The sequence below is a fragment of the Anser cygnoides genome, chromosome 1 (genome assembly GCF_040182565.1).
Source record: "Anser cygnoides isolate HZ-2024a breed goose chromosome 1, Taihu_goose_T2T_genome, whole genome shotgun sequence".
Classification (NCBI taxonomy): domain Eukaryota; kingdom Metazoa; phylum Chordata; class Aves; order Anseriformes; family Anatidae; genus Anser; species Anser cygnoides.
This window is the reverse complement of record NC_089873.1, coordinates 99,675,274-99,691,917: the sequence shown is the minus strand read 5'-3', so window position 1 is coordinate 99,691,917 and position 16,644 is coordinate 99,675,274. Positions and strand designations below refer to the sequence as shown.

At 39.7% G+C, this 16,644-nt stretch overlaps 1 protein-coding gene and 1 long non-coding RNA gene across 6 annotated transcripts in view; one reads left to right on the top strand and one right to left on the bottom strand.

Annotated features, from left to right (window-relative positions):
- CFAP91 (cilia and flagella associated protein 91) overlaps nucleotides 1-12,434 on the bottom strand; it is a 34,254-nt gene extending 21,820 nt beyond the window's left edge. For all 5 annotated transcript variants that reach the window (XM_067004014.1, XM_067004017.1, XM_067004021.1 and 2 more), the window contains exons 1-8: nucleotides 12,300-12,434; nucleotides 9,519-9,602; nucleotides 7,954-8,010; nucleotides 6,882-7,063; nucleotides 6,031-6,208; nucleotides 5,552-5,709; nucleotides 5,108-5,290; nucleotides 4,855-4,997 (exon numbers count right to left, since the gene is read on the bottom strand). In XM_067004014.1, the coding sequence (XP_066860115.1) occupies nucleotides 4,855-4,997; nucleotides 5,108-5,290; nucleotides 5,552-5,709; nucleotides 6,031-6,208; nucleotides 6,882-7,063; nucleotides 7,954-8,010; nucleotides 9,519-9,602; nucleotides 12,300-12,433 (1,119 nt within the window). In that variant the 5' untranslated portion in view covers nucleotide 12,434. The remainder of the gene's footprint in view (nucleotides 1-4,854; nucleotides 4,998-5,107; nucleotides 5,291-5,551; nucleotides 5,710-6,030; nucleotides 6,209-6,881; nucleotides 7,064-7,953; nucleotides 8,011-9,518; nucleotides 9,603-12,299) is intronic.
- Nucleotides 97-12,441, top strand: LOC106037428 (uncharacterized). The gene is made up of 4 exons (XR_007158114.2): nucleotides 97-1,721; nucleotides 5,597-5,731; nucleotides 10,637-10,808; nucleotides 12,304-12,441. It is a non-coding gene; the product is annotated as an uncharacterized lncRNA (long non-coding RNA).
- Nucleotides 12,442-16,644: the final 4,203 nt, after the last annotated feature.

The following is a 16,644-nucleotide window of genomic DNA, read 5'->3' as shown; positions in this document are numbered from 1 at the left end:
TTATTTTTAACAGAGAAGGCATGCTAGAAATATATGTTCAACTACAGTATTTCATTGGGGAGGAAAACTGGAGAAAAGTGTAAGGAAAAAAATCTCATGTTGAATTTCTCTCTCCAGTAACGGAAAATTGATGGCACTCGCACTGAATTTAATTGCAAAATTAATGAAATTTTGAAACTACAGTAGTCATTGTATAAAACTCTTCTTGTATATTGGAGCTGAACTTTACAGCTAGGATTATTAATGGCTCCAGAAAAGGACAGAGATTTCTAGGTGGAGGGTGTAAAATGCTTTATTACTGAAGACTTCTGAAATGGACCATGTTAATAATGCAAGAATCAAAGCCTATAAACTGCTTATAAGCCACGTGGAATGATTATAGCTGAAAAATGTTACGAGACTTTCTAAACTGTTTCTTGTATTTAATGACCTTACGGCTCTCTGGTATGAAGATTATAGTACTGCTTGCTATGATTTATAAGGTGTTTTGCATGACAGGGGAAAAGTAAGAGAAAAAAGCACTTGTAATTGTGATTATTTTCAAAACAGTGGCTCCTATGTTTATTAATACAATGTTGCATTCATAAGAATTTTTCTAATACCTTATCCTCTAAAAATACTTCTTGTTAACCAGAATAACAAAACGCAACCAGAATTACAACTTTTAAAGGCAGAAAAATATATGAGCGTTTCTGACAAGAGGGAATTCTTATAAAAGCAGATTTGAGAAATACTGTAGTTCCCAAAAGTGGTTGTAAGTATTCGTGTCAGCACAAGCTTGTGCCTGCTTTGTTATCTTTATAAATTAAAAACTGGTTACCATTTGCTTTCACTAATCTGATGTTTTAAGTTATTTTACAACTTCAACGTACAAAACAAAAGTATGTTTTTTACAGTAACTGTTTCTACGTAACTTAAATTACCATTTTCCAAACAGAGAGACCAGAACCGAAGAACTGCTGTACAATACTTTCTTAAAACTTAAAAAAGAAGATGCTAAATTTCTGAACAACACACTTCAAATGGCACTGCCTACATATCATGCGTTGATTTTTCTGAGGGCAGACTATGTTGTTTTTTTTCAGGTAGTAGGTTCAGAGTCATGGTATAATCTGATAGGATTGGACAGTGAAGGACCAGCTAAATCTTCCAACTTATTTTCATTTTCCTGGTGAAAGCAGTGAACAGGAAATGGCACCCCTGCTTTTGGCCATACATTTTAGCTTTTCTGCTGGCTTCTGATGGAAGCAGAACTCTTGACAGGATAGTGGCTTGAGAAACAACTCTCTGTTCACATAAATAATTCCTTAGATTTCTTCATTATCTTCTCTTTAATCTTCTTTTTCACAGGACAGTGTGTATATTTTCATGTATAGCACACAGTATATGGACACGTGTCTCTTCCTTCCTTTTTGCCCGTGAATGAGGAAGGTGAGATCACCAAGGACAGAGTGAGTACCTACTTTGCAATGCAGCATGGCTGCTGCATCTTGGCTGATCGAGACTGACATAATAGCTCCTAGAGCTTGTCTGAGCATGAGCCAACTAAAACTGTGCTGGAGATCTGTTCTTGATGAAGTAACTGCTTGAACAGGTTTTCCTGCTCTTTGAAGCTGGCACAGATTTTCTTCAGAGATATTCTTGGCCCTCCTATTTCTCTGCCTCCTTCCAGCAACAGGATGAAGAACATAGACGTGATGAGAGTTGCACTTAATGCTGAGGTGAGAGATTATTTGTTCTGACATCATTTGGATCCAGCACTTTGAAACCACCTGACACTTCATCCCCACCTTGAGTCACCAGAGCATCACAGAGTTGGCTTGAACTCATGTATTGTTCTGCACTGGGATTTCTTCTAGTCGCTCCTCTGTTCCTTGATGTATTCAGTTCCCTAGCTGCTTTTCTTTCCTAGTAATTTGCTGTATCAGTACGCTATCTCTTTCTTGAACTAAATTAATGCCTTGGATTTTCACTTAAGGCTGTCTATATAATGGCTCACTTATACTGCTTTAATCACTATAATCTGTGCTGGCTAAGAACTGGCTTTCCTTGTCCTTTTAAAGATCTGGCTTAAGATACAGCTCATTGTTTTTACTGTAAATCATAAGTCACCCCTGTTTCTGCCATGTTCTCTTGTTTTAGAGAAGTATTCAAAGAATACTGAGCATACATAATACTCCTGCAAAAGGATTCAGGATACTCCTCTAAAATCACTTCTTTTTTGATTAGTTTCATGTCTGGAAGAAGCTATTATTCTCAAGAGGACACATCCTTTTTGTAGTTCTCTGGATCATCTCTTGTCCCTTTTTACAGCCTCTAATCTCAGGGAAACTCTCAGTATGGTAAACCAAGAGGTAAACAATGAGGAGGACTAGGCCATCTTGCCACTCATTTTGCCAGAGAAGCATGCCTTGGAAATTTCCTGTATTAAAATGATTTCTTCTGATGCTAAGGTCTAGCATTCCTCCTCTGTTTGCTACCTTCTTCTACAGATTAACCAGGGAAAATAAAAGAAACTCATTCCAAAGCCAGATGACTGTGCACTCTGAACTTTCTAGAGTTCTGCTTCATTTCCAGCATTATGGGAGAAAATGTCTAGATTGAGTGCTAGGACAGTACTCAAAAGAGGCTTTTGAAGAGATAACTGGTCTAGCTGCTAAGCTACAGAAATAATGCAAAGCAACACAGCCCTTCTCAGATGATCTCTAATTGCCTGCTTTAAACCTCTTTCATGCTGTTTGTGCCAGAGGAGGCTGTTGGCAGGATTGGGACTGCTTATGCCAAGTGGTCAGGCAGCTGTCCTCTCAAGTGGTAAATTCTGTTAAGTCAAGTACTCTGCAGCCTTTACTGCTCGCTTCTTGACAGCACCTGTAGCTAACGAGGTGGACCTGTCAGAGAGGCTCAGCTAAGCCAGAACGTGCTACAGCTGCCAAACTTGAGAAGAAAAAGACTCTGCCCAGAGAAGCAATCAGCAGCGTAACCACAGAGCTTAAGAGCTAACTAGGGCAGTAATACTTGCAGACCTGTAAGCTGACTGTTATGATAAAACTGTTTCTTTTCTTGTTGCTCTGAGCAGAAAATCTGTTTAAATCTAACAATGGCTGAGGCAGTTTGGGTCTTCAGCAGTGTCACTACCTTCTGCATCTCTGAATTGACCAGTTTGGTGACTACTTCTGTATATCTAAAATTAGTAGTTAAATGTTGCACAGTGGATTTATTATCTTTATCTGCAAAGGAAATGTTTTGCAATTTTAAAAGAACATACGTTTTGCCTTTTTGTGGAGGTGAAATGAGTATTTGTTATACTAGTCCCTCAGATGGTATAAATCAAGGTATGATTTATACCAACCAAATGATTGATTACAGAAGAAAATAGCCAGTATTGTCTGCTTTTGTTCAGCATTCCATTCTCTTTGGCTATCAATTTTTCTTTGAGGAGACATTATTACATAAACAGCCAGCATTAGGGCACACTTCTTATCAGTAACTACAGTTTAGACACTCCACTGTGGTCTTTCAAACCATGAAAAGTATTTTGGACAAACAAAATACAATTGTTGTAATTGGATTTCAGCCCTGAAAGCACAGGCTAACATCCTGCTGCCTATGAGAGCTGCCACAAGTGTCATGATCATGACTATATATAGTCACTACTTTGATTTTACATGAAAAGCACCCAAACTCAAAGCGCTTCAATAGTGCTGTGTCATCTTCTCTAAATCTTTAGTGAACCAACATCCTTAGTTCTTGAACACTTCCTGTAGCACTCAATATTTTCCTTGAAAAGTTCCCTTCTGAAAAATAATCAGATGCAATGCTTCATCTTTTACAAGACCCAGTGGAATTTAAATTTGAAATAATATTGTGTTTTCAGAAAAAGATTTAAATCTAACATTCATTAGCAGAAAGTCACTGTCTGTATCGAGTATTATTAAATTACACTAAAACAAGAAAGCTATACACATAATTTCCAATTATGAAATACTTCTTTACTAAAGAAAGTGTAAGTGAAAGTTGCCCAGCTTTACAAATGAAATTAGTATTTTTCAGAGATGCATCATCGAGCAAGAATAGGCTTGATTTTAAAGAAAGGTAACCCTCAACAGGATCATAAAGAGCACACTTAAAAATACATGCAATTTACAAATATTGTGATTGTAGATGCAAATGAGGCACTTCTTTCCTCAGTGGTTAATTGCATATATGGGCACCTCATCTGCATGAACAGTTGTGAAAAATTAAGATATGCAAAACATTATGGTCATGTTTGCAAATCAGATACTGTTGTTAGGGAACAACAGTGATATGCAGCCCCTATTCTGATCCAATTTCATGAGTGGGGTCATTTTAATAATTCTTTGCTGCAGGTGTTTTTACAATAGGTACTTAGAATGTATGTTTTAAAAATGTAAAGAGTTTTTGAATATGAATCCAGATTTGATTTCCTTATTTATTAGTAGTTTGACGGTGCAACAAGCAGGCCTACCACACGTGCATGGGAGAAAAGGGAATGAGCTAATGGCAGGAGACAATTTCTAAGTGACGTAGTATGTTCTAGTCAAGATACTTGATCTGTAGTGATACAGAAACAGCTATACTTGTTTTCTATAAGGCTGGACAGAAGCACAGATGTTTGGGAGACAGAGTACTGACAGACTGTGTTCCAGAGCAGTGCTGTTCATGCCTGCAACAGTCTGATAGTCTGATGTGTTGTCCTTCAAGTTGTCTTACAGAAAATATGAATTTAGCACAGCAAATTGGAAGAAAGCTTACATGTGTATCTTCCCCAAAGCATCTCTGAACAGTTCAAACCTGAGAGGAACTGACATTCTGCTGCTGGATACAGCTCCATACCTGGTGAACCTGTGCCAGCTCCACCTCTAGTCTTGCTGATCTTTTAATAAATCCAGTCTTAGTAGTAGTGTACTTAGGCTTTGGAGCTTTAATCTCAGCCTGGGTGACAGAATGTGGGAGAGCTGCTTCCAGTTCACACAGTCCTAAGAGACACAAAGAATGACTAACTAATGAAGCGATGGAGAAAAATTTCAGTTCTGTTAACATTTTTAATAAATAAGTCATAAAAACTAAATCTTCCGAAATGCCTTACCTGCAAAGGTGTTAAGATAGAAGTTTTTTACAACAAAGCGTTCAGAATGGTTGTCTGGGAAATAACCAATCCTAGATAAAGGAGCATATGTTTGCGATGCAAAGTCAGTATACTCTTTGATGATATCTCGTCTCTCCAGTTTCCCCATCACATTCTTCCTCTTAGCTATCAGTTTCCTAAGCACTACAAAGGAAACACATATTTAAGAAGTTTCTTCATACAAATAATTCTTAAAAGCCTCATCTTCAGAAATTCACAAAGGTTCTTGCTGGGTAATACAAAATATAAGCTGTTTGACAGAACAAATGCTGGCCATGCATATCTATATTGTGGCTGCGAACTGTTTCATCTTCAATAAAGACTGCAACTTTCTGTCTTCTACAGATAGAAAGGGCTTGTTTGAAAACTGTCTTGTATTGCCCTCTCCCTGGTTTTCAAACTTACTCCGTACAAAGTCATGCTGAATCTTTTTCATTTTCTCTTTTTTAGCCTTCTGATGATTTTGCCAGTGGTCATCCAAGCGTTTGGCATCTAGCTCATTCTGTTTCTCCTGTAGCCTCTGCAGCAGCTTCTTTAAGACTCTCAGTCGAATCTCCTGCAACCTGCAAGGAAAAGAAAGGCCAGGTATGATTTAAAGCATTTTGCAGTGTTCTGTGCAATGCTGTCATCATCAAATCCCACATACCACTACTTTACAGACAGTTCATACTGCATATTTCATATTTAATCTTTCATTTTGAAAAGTGAAAAACTGTTGTGGTAGCAGTCTCTAATATTGAATTTATCAAAAATATTCCTTGGGAAAATCAGGGGATTTTCACAGAAATCACAGGTGTGTACCCTCTGACCAATCCCCTAAACCTTCTTGTTTATTCTCTGTTGGGGTGATAACGAAAATAAATAGTGTATAGCTGGACTCCTACTTTTCTATTTCCTGTTCTCTAAAGGCCCACTCCTTCCTCTCCATATCATCCATCATTTTCCTCCTCTTCGCAATTTGTGAGGCATTGTCCATGGCTGGAAGAGTTGCTTCCCACGCACGTTTTTCCCGGGCACGTTCAATCATCTCCACCTCGGCTAGTCCTGCTGGTAGCCCCCGACCTTACAAGGACAAGAAGTAGTAGCTCTTTAGAAGAATTGTGAATCCACCAGTACACTAAGCTTTTAGAGGGCTTCATGGGCACATGCTCATATGTTATACCAATGCAGAACGGTCAATAATCAGAAGTAAATACTTCTAAGGCTGGTGAAATTCTACAAAATGAGTGAAGGTTGGACCTACAGTTACTATAGCTTAGCTGACATTAACACTAGCTCTTCATTCCTCTACAGCAGGCTGGAAAGGAGGACATTTTCTGAGAATGGACACTTTCTTTGGCATGTCCAGTACCCATCACTATTGCAGGTGGAACCCTGGGACATGAGGATCACAGGCTGTGTTCTGGGGCAGCAGCGTTCTTACTGTTTTCTTTCTGATGTCGAACTCAGAACAGCTGAGGAACATCAGATAAATGAAAAACTGCTATTAGTAAAACATACAATCTTTTAATTTTGAGTGATCTCAAAACTCTTTATGAAATGCCTCAGAATAGCACTATTAAGCAGGTAAATATCACACATATTTTAAAAATAGCTAAAATAATCTGCCCTAAAGGAAGACAGCAATGGTCTACCAAAGCCAGCAATAGACTTGAAACCTGACACTGAATAAAAGAGCACATCCTGCTACAGCGGGCATGCAATTGTTATAATTTATCTTGATTTCACAACTCACCCCAAGTGAGAGTAGCAAGTGTCAGAAGTTCAGGGACTGAGCCACTGGGAACTACATATTCAGGGGAATAGGGATCCGTTTGGGCTTCACCATCCCTGTAATCTGTCTGTGTGCCCAAAGTTCGTAACTTGGGACCAAAGATCTTGCTGTCTCTTGTAGCTGAAAGGATAAAGGGCTCTGTCCTAAAAAGAAATGCAATATGGAAGAACATTTGTCACATTCATTTAAAAGAAGAAAACAAATCAGAAATGTTGCACTAAGTTAAAGGTAAGATATTCAGTTGTGCTGTTTTATCTTATCATTGCTCTCATTGATGTTAACTCCATTATCTTTAGTAAAAGCAGACCGAGACAACACTGAGTCCTTTGAAAGCTCTCTCCTTAGGAAAGCAATCCAGAAATCTTCCTACTTCAGCTCTCCTGAATTTTTACATGCAAATCTTCCCTATGTATCCATTATAAGGCATTGCTTTTAATAGGCACAAAAAACTAATGGTTGAGTATAAAATGAAGGAGGACTGTTTCACTTAACTTACGTGTCTGCTTTTCCAACATTTCCAGAACAAAACTCAGTTCCGACTTAAGCACATGCAACTATAGATCCTACTACAAACTGCATGTGCTTATGTTTCCTTAAAATTTGATTCCCACTGAAAACGGGGATCAGGCTATCACATTAGACTATATCTTGGATGCTCTATATCATTGAACAGTATTGCAACTATCACAGGCATTGTAAGAAAATGTCAGAAGAATTTGCAACTATATTGATGTATTGGAGAATCATCTGTATCAGCTTCTCTTGGCTTTCTGCTTCAGGCCTTGTAATCATAACATACGTGACACACACCTCTTTTACCCAGAAAGCACTACTTACCCGCTGCAAGCCAATTCTGAACCATGCAGTCACCTGTTTCTCCAGGAATTCTCAACACTGAACAAACTCTACCTCTTAATGAGTTTTCCTGTTGTTCATTATGAAAACTGTTGATCACCAACTAAATAGTTAAGCAATCATTTTCTGGTGAGATGTGACACATTACAACAGTGTTGTTCCATAAGTCAGTACTTACATTTCCATTGCATAACAAACGTTTGGTGGAAGTAGCTTATTAGAAGGGATGAGAGGTCTGAAAAGAGAGAACACAGAGGTAAGACAACAGCCATGAGGCACAAAAGATGGTTACAATTTAGAAAAACTGCAGTGTAACTTCACTGAAATTAGTGGATTGATTTTCCACAACTCAAGTTCTGTACCTGCATGTTGCGCCTGAATATTAAAGAATTATTTCACAGATAACGAGCCACAGGTAACACTTCAACAGCAGGAGTACTATTCCTTTGACAAAGAAGGAAAAAAAAATATATTTTCTCATTCTAAAAACTTGATTTTCCCTTCAGCTTTTGATATTGGTCTACTTATGGTATTAGAGCAATTACAATAGTCTGTGCTGTGCTAGAAGTGGGGAGTCACAGATAAGGCAAACTAAATTCAGTGATTTTCAGCAGGATGGAGATCCTGGACACCAGTAGACTACTTGCAAATGGTCCATTAGAAGAAACTTAAGAAGTAGGCCTACTGTATTTGTTGTACAATGATCTACGCTAAGACTGGACACAAAGGAAAAGTATTCATACTAAGAATTCCTCCTTAAGAATTCCTATGGTTTGTATATTGCTGTTCCATGTCAATTTTGCTTAGTCTCTGAGAGACTTAAAATATATTACGACTGGAAAAATTTACAAGTCTGCAATTTGGAAAAGGTGGAAAACCAATGTTTTGTAATACGTTTTTAACCATACAGTTTTCAGAAAAGAGATATGCTTTGTATTTACAGTCAAGATTGAATGGAATTTATAAAGAACAACTAATTGAGTAGGAATACTTTCCTTCTGATTCCCCCCTTAACATATAATTCTTTATTTTCCTTTTCTAAAGTAACCAGATGAACTAAAAACTTTGAAATAACAAAAGCTGTGCATGAGACTTTTTGCAAGTGACCTAGTCCAGTTTCTCAAGGTCTTTTACCTGTCCTCCTCCAAAGAGTAAATGTCTATGTCATAGATAAGTCAACCTAACATCAAGCTCCCATCAGGAGTGGACCCTATTAGAGCTGACCTATCAGACCCTACTATTGTACCTGGCAGCATTCAGTTCTGCATGTGAACTCTTTTTTTAAAGACATAGTATGTTGTCACATAAGATAAAGATGTAAAACTTCTCTAAGACTGTTAATTCACTGTGCCAGAATTACTCTTGATGAGTTTATTAGCCTGAGTTTTGATGCTTCAGAGAAGTCTACATTTAGAAACAGGTATTTCAATGTGTTTGGGATTGGAATTCTTTGCTGCTTGTAGAGAAATGTCCTGAGAGCCTTATGCTCATGAGGTTGCTGCTTACGTCTTGCTACACTTCCAATTGGAATTGCAAAACAAGACAGTAATTAGAAGTTAGTTTTGAGTGTGCTCACAAAATTTTGTATATGTTTTATTAATTATTTGACTTATTTATGGTTTGATCTTTTCAGGGTTGCTTTTTTTTTTTTTTTTTAAAAAGGCTGTGGCATTTATTTAGGTGCATTTTAAACTTCAAAAAAGCAAGCTTCTGAACTCTGTTTCAAATCTGGTCATTCCTTACCGTGCAAAATATTTGTAACGATTCCTTCCACTGACTTCAGGATCTTCATACACGATTTGGGGTATTTGAAGAGAAGGCTGACCTCTAAAAGTCAGAATACAGGATTCTTTACTATCACTTAAGAAGTACATTCAGATCAGTTTTGTTTTTTTTTTTCTTATGCTTCATTACTTATTTTTTATCTCTACTTCTCTGGTTGCACAATCAAAACATACACATTACAAATTCTACAAAATCCCCATACCTATGCAAGCACTTATATTTGGCTTTTTTCATACTTGCTATAGAAATAGCAAGACAGTTTTACACTTTATTTATGTTCCTTCCAGTGCATGGGCAAAGATGGTCATTGTCTGTCTTTAATAAAACTTCCTTATGTGCTTGGCATGCCAAGGACTGTCCACTTGAACTGTGGGGGGCAAGCTCATTTCCATAAGAGTGAAAAACTTTCCATAACACAAAATATGCAGAAAGCAGTATAGTGAACAAAGTGGAAGACCACCATTTGCTACCTTTCAAAAAGTAGCTAAAAAGATTTTGAGCAACTGTGAAAAAACTTAAAATCAGCAATTTCAATTTCAATTATCCAATACAGGAGGAAAAAATATGCTGAGACTAGTGCATCTTTTCCAAGAACAGTCTGTCTTCATTTTTTCCCCATCTTTCCCCACAAAGCATGTAGACTGTTTAATTTTTTCACTATAACATCTTGGATTTCTTTGTTGTAAACTTTTGGATAACCATGAGGTCTACAGAGGCAATCAGTGAGAGAATGGGTAGAACTCAGTTCGTTGAAAGCTATGCATCAGGACTGCTATTTGATTTCACAACTACTTCATACTACAATCTTACTCTTCTCAACCTGCAAGCTCGTTAAAACCAAGAAAGTTATTTAAAGAAAAGTCCATGTCATGCTATTAAGGTAAATCCTTCCCTTAAGTTGCACATAAGGCCAGTGCTGAAGGTCATGTTTTCCTAAGACCATTCTTGGCAACTTGTAAGAATCCTGACTTCAAATGTATGGGATTCTGTGTACTGGAGTTTGTTACTGTTGACCGATTTTAAATAGAGGCATATTTACAGAGATAAAGTTAATAATACATAATGTTGCTCAACAGCTGCGATGAAAACAGAGGACCACATACTGAGATCAACTGCCTTCAAAGACCTCATGTAAGCCCTGTGAGCTGTGATGTGGAACTTGGGGAGCCAACTGTATGGTTACCAACTACAGCAGAGCCTGAAGAGAGATAAGCCTTAACCTCATGTGACAGACAGTTTACTGCCAAGGTAAGCTTAAAGTCATCTCTTCCCAGCACTTTCCGTCATAACATGTAACAAAATAGAGGGGAAGGGTTTGGGATGCGGTGCAGTAACATGAGATACTTGCTCAGCACTAATTAACCTATTACTGTAAAGTCATGTTTGTAATTCAAATGAGTTAACTGAGCTGATGGCTTGTTCCAGTAGTGGTCTCTAGGTATTAGTGTTCCTTTGTCCAGATGGATTTGTTTCACTCAGCACAGGTGGGCACTTATTTTTATGATCTAACTTTATTAGCATAAGCTGTTCATCCTATTATGATATAGTTATAGGCACAATGGGAACCCAGTGAAACAGCCCCTTTTATTCCACAGATCCTGCCTCAGATCCTGCCTCTTCCATGTCCTTGACTTGTATTTGCTGACTTTGCTGAAATAAATGAGCATTTACTCATGATAACCTTGCAGAAGCAATACAAATACTGCAAAGACAGCTGGAAAATATTCTATCTTCTGTATCAGCAACACTGTCACTCAGTGCAGGTTGAAAAAGAGGGGATGTATTTCTCACCTTTTGTTAATTGCAAGATACTTTGCAAATACATGTTGCTGAAATGTAATTTTAAAGCAGCTAAGGTGTCAATTAAGTTCCTGTTACAGAATAACAGGCAAAATGGAAGAAGCCACTGAGGTTTGCATGTGCTGGGGACAGTTTGAACTGCTGAAATTAACAAAGAAAAAAAATTCCAAAATTATTAATTTATCGTAGAAACAAAAAGCATATGCTTTTGAAACTGAACAGAAACACATGTGAAATACTTAGTTATCACTCAAACATTCTTGATTATTGTCTGGCAAATGGTAAAACTCAGTTCACAACAATATCAGAGAACACACCATATGAAAAGTCCATGGTCTAAAGTTAGCTAGGCAAGAAAAAAAAAATCGGAAAACAACTAGTTAGGCTGGTGCCTGCAGTCTTGAATACAGCTCTAAGAGGACTCCTAAAGATGCATGGTGTGGCAAAACACATAAATGATTGCTTAAATATTTGCTGAATCAGAAACGTAAATTGCAATGCCAGGAGAAAGTTCATATAAGAAACCCCTGAACTAAAAATGTGGTGCCCTAGTTAAAGACCCATACTCGCTTGAATGTGCAGCAAAAGCAATCCAGCCAGCTGCAACTTCATGGGACTAAAAGGAAACAGCTACCACTGAAGTAACACACATGAGCCACTGAAGTCTTTGTAACTTGTCTGGTCTATAAGAGATTGAAATAACTCTCTCCACTTTGCCGGCAACCGTTGCAGAGCAGATAGCACAAGGATGAAGGAATGTGTAACATCCACCCTATAAGAAACAGATGGGCAAACATACTCCACAACAGCTGCAATCTCTTAATTTCAAGGGAAATATAAGTAGGAGCAAATTGCAGTCATCTCCACTTCAGTGTGTAAGGGTTTTTGTTGTTTTTGTTTGCATGTGTATTTTAAATTATCCAACCATGGAACACTTACACAGCAAGCTGCTGAAGAGCCTCCAGGCGCTGCTGAGCCCTCCCTCTCCATCTTCGGTCAATGAATGGAGGCACTGGATCTTTGCCGTCCAAGCACAGACTGTAGCCCGGGAAATGTATCAAGCTACTAAACATACTTGTGAAAATTGGTACCTTTACCTAGTGTTTGTGTGGACACAAAGAAGGAGGATCAGTGATTTAGTGATTTCAAATAGCATCAAAGAGATCAGAATTTCAGCTGATGCTGGTAACTATATGCATATGAGCAGCCCATAGAAAAGCTTGGTGTTATTTGCAGGACATTTGGGATGAGGAAAGAAGGTGGCATACATATGTTAATGATGTCAGCTGGTTAGATGGTACTTCTCAAGATGTGGAGCATACCAGACTAGCAGCAGATGCGCAGATATGTCTTGTGGCTGTTTTCCAGTGTCTAAACTTATACTTAATATCTAAGGGTCTAACAGTTCATTACATAAAGAGGTTAGTGTGCATTAACAGTGAGTATGCAGTAATGTGAACTTCTAACACTTTATCCCACGTAACTCCCTCCCATTTCATGTGCTCTAGAAGTGAAGTAACACATTCCACTTACAGAGTAAAGTTACTTTGTTTTATACTATAACAATTTTAGCATGTGCTAAAAATATCTTGATGGGTGTTAGCACACAAAAACGATCACGTTAAAAATCCACACCCTTCCTTCTGGAGCATTGATTTCCCTGGATAGACATGCCTTAAATCTCAAAATTTATGGTTGCCAATAAATCTTTGGAATTGTGTCTCTACTATAAGTGATGTAGCTATACTGGCTTGAGTTTCCGTAAAGCCTGAAATCAGTTTTGAATTGTGCATTGACTCTTTTCATTTCAGGGGGTGCTAACTCAAATGCATATAGGATTATAGTGACATTTCAAGCACCCAAACTCACTGTAGTGTAAGAGTGTCAGATTATGAAGTCCTAGGCAAACTACTATGAGTAACTGCTCGCTGTGCATGAGACTGCACTTTCTTTTTACTTCTTTTGAAAGGGAATTAAATTTCTAAGACTTTGGAAGAGCTTATAAACTAGTATTATTTCATCCTCTGTCTGCCTCATTTTGTGATGCTATAGACCAAGAATTCAAAGTCATATTGTTTTGTGTTGCAGATTACGCAGTTGTTGATTCATATGCTTAAAACATGTTCTATACAAATCGGAGTACGTCACCATGCCCCTCTGCAACATTACATCGGTGACATTCACAACCTTAGTAACAGTATGTCTGCTTACTTTGTCTGTCCTGAACTGTTAGAACAGCCATACCGCTGCAGGCATCTTTATGATGACAATTTCCAGCTCCTTGCACGTGTCTCAGCACAGAGTTGCAGACAAACAGGCATTTCTTTCATGTAGATATGTATTTACATATAAAAGAGCCAGAGATAACTATGTAAGAGACATCCAGAAACATTCTCCCAAAAAAAGTTTTTTGATCCCGTTGTTGGAATGCTTTCTAAGGAATGTCTCATTGCTGTACAGGAACAGACTTTCAGACTTCAGAATATCTGCCTTGCAGGCTCAGTCAAGTGTGTAGTTTCAGCAAGACTCTGTTTAAAATCCAATTCATTGTGCAGTTGGAGCAAGTCTGTTTTTCTTTGGCATTCTACCTATATGCAGCCTGTCCAGACAACAATCACTGTCTAAAGGTGTGACTGTAACTCCCTAGGGACATGCCCTAGCTGGTTTTAAACTACCTAGACTGAGTACGGGTATTAGGGGGGCAAAGCCAGCAGGGAGCTAAGCGTGGGCTAACTAGCCAAGAGCTTAGCTAGGAAGTTAAACTGTTCTAATCTAGTATGAAGAATGAGGATAGGTTTGCAACCTGTTACGGGCTGCGTAGCTGGTGGCATCTAGGTGTTTTTAAGCTGTTTAAGTATGCTACCTTGAGCTGTAGTGTAAGTATATCCCAAGGTAAGCGAGAGGGCACTGTGAAATAACACATTTTAACAGCTGTGCTTGCAGTTGCTTCCAGCGTTTTCTTGTATCAGGTAAAACTGCTTCCTTTGCTTTGTATTTTGCTGTTTAATGGAGTAGCTTAGAACTGAGAAAGTAAGCAAGCTTCTATCCATGTGCATGCATACACACAGAAAAATAAGGTGTATGTGTGAGCTGTCTTTGGCCAACACCTACCAATTTATCACCGACAAGTTGGATATTTGCCTTTGGATGGTCCTTCTCACTTGACAGTGTACAGCGGGTCTGAAAGATAAGTAAACAAATGGAACCAGTCACATACGGGAGGAACCAGCATGAGGTGTTGCTTAGGCTCTAGTTCTCTCTTTAAGTCTGTCCATAAGAGATTATAAACCAAACTAGGAAAGAAAGAAAGAACTGAAACACGACTCCATAGTAACTAAACTCTGCTATCACACAAAGGAGCCTCAGCGCTGACATGCAACTGCATGCGCATGCAAGAAGTCAAATCTGCAAAGAATACTTTTTTTGCAAGCTCTGCCAGTGAAACAGACAAAGGATGAAGCAGAAATAAAGGACTGGACAACGGTGAGTCCTCGAAAGCCCTCATGCCACCAAGCGCGGCGGGATGTGGAGGAAGACCCGGCTCCCCTCCATCCCTCCCCGCCCACAACCTGCAGCCAGCCCCAGCAGCTTCGCAGCTCCCCCCCCGGGGCCGGGAGCCCACCGCCCCGGGCCCGCAATGCCCCTCTAGCCCCGCCTCGCAGCTCAGGGGCTCCGCGACCCCGCCGCGGGGCCGGTGCCGTGGAGGCAGCCGAGGGGCCGGCCGGAAGCCATTTGGGACGCACCGCGCCGTGAGCGGTTACCGTGGCGACCGGCAGCGACAGGGGCGGGCCTGGCCGCGGGGACTTGCCTCTGGCGGAGTGACGTGGGCGCGGGGGGGTGGAGAGTGCTGGGTGACCTTCGGTGCCGGCACCGCCACCCTGAGTCTTTCACTGCCACCACGAGTCCTTCGCTGTCACCATGAGTCTTTCACCACCACAAGTCCTTCACCGCCACCACAAGTCCTCAACTACAACCTCAAGTCCTTCACCACCACAACTCCTTCATCACAACTCTTTCAGCACCACCACAAGTCTTTAATCACCACAAGTCCTTCACTGCCGCTACAACTCCTTCACCACTACAAGTCCTTCACCACCACCACAAGTCCTTCACCAGCACAAGTCCTTCACTACCACCCTTTAATCACAAGTCCTTCACTGCCACTACAACTCCTTCACCACCACAACTCCTTCACCACCACCACAAGTCCTTCACCACCTCCACAAGTCCTTCACCACCAGAACTCCTTCACTATCACCTCAACAAGTCCTTCACCAGTACCACCACCTCAGGGCCCTGTGTGAGGGGTAGCCTTCACTCCCTTTCCAGGTGGTGACTGCTCACTCAAAGTGGGCCCATTACACAGTTGTAAAGGGCTGCATGGTGAAACAGGCATAGATGTGGTTTGTATGTAGCTTGAGGAGGGCAGGGAGTGCTCAGATGAGAAAAGGGAGGGGGGACAGGCTGGGTGGTTTTGCTTTTCAACAGCTCTTGCTCAAGTTATTTTGTATGATACTCTCCAGTTCCCCTGGATCCTTGCTTAGTGCTTAAGAAAAACTGGTCTAGCAATTATGCTGGAGGACTGGACTCAAGCCTGGATATTCTTATTCCTGGCACTACTCATGACTATAGGACATCCCTTACTATAAAGGGGTGAAAATAGGCTAGGTGGAGCAGCTGGAGGTATTTTTGCATTTGTAAAGCATCTGAAGAGACATGCACAAAGGATTACAAATAAGCATTATTCTGTTATTGAGATGCATTAATGTTTTTGCAATGAGGATGGCTGTCACCTTCTCAGAGGAGCAAATCTAGAAACACTGGTGTTGTTAAATGGGATGAGCTCTCCTTTTGTCAGTCTAAGGGTATTTGGAAGCAACGCTGCTGAGACTATTCTTTTAGGCAGAACAGGACACAAAAAGCAGTGGAATTGCAAATGGGCCATCTCCTTTGCCTATAATCTTAAAGTAGCATTCATTATTCATTGAATTCATTATTTTGTATACCAAATCATTATTTGCAACATGGTATGTCTGATGGAAAATTTTGGTCCCTCACTGCTTTATCACAGGAGAGAGACATGAGGACTACAGTTCCAAATTTCATGACTCAATGAATTCATGAATCAATGCTGGTTTACTCTACTTCAAGGCCTGATGCTTGTTTGAAGCAGCAACATAATTCTTAGGGTAATAGGTCAAAGTGGGTCAGTTGAAGACTGAAATAAGAAATGCTGTCACTGCTTTACGTAATGGATTGATTCATGTTGTAAAGATAACCAGCT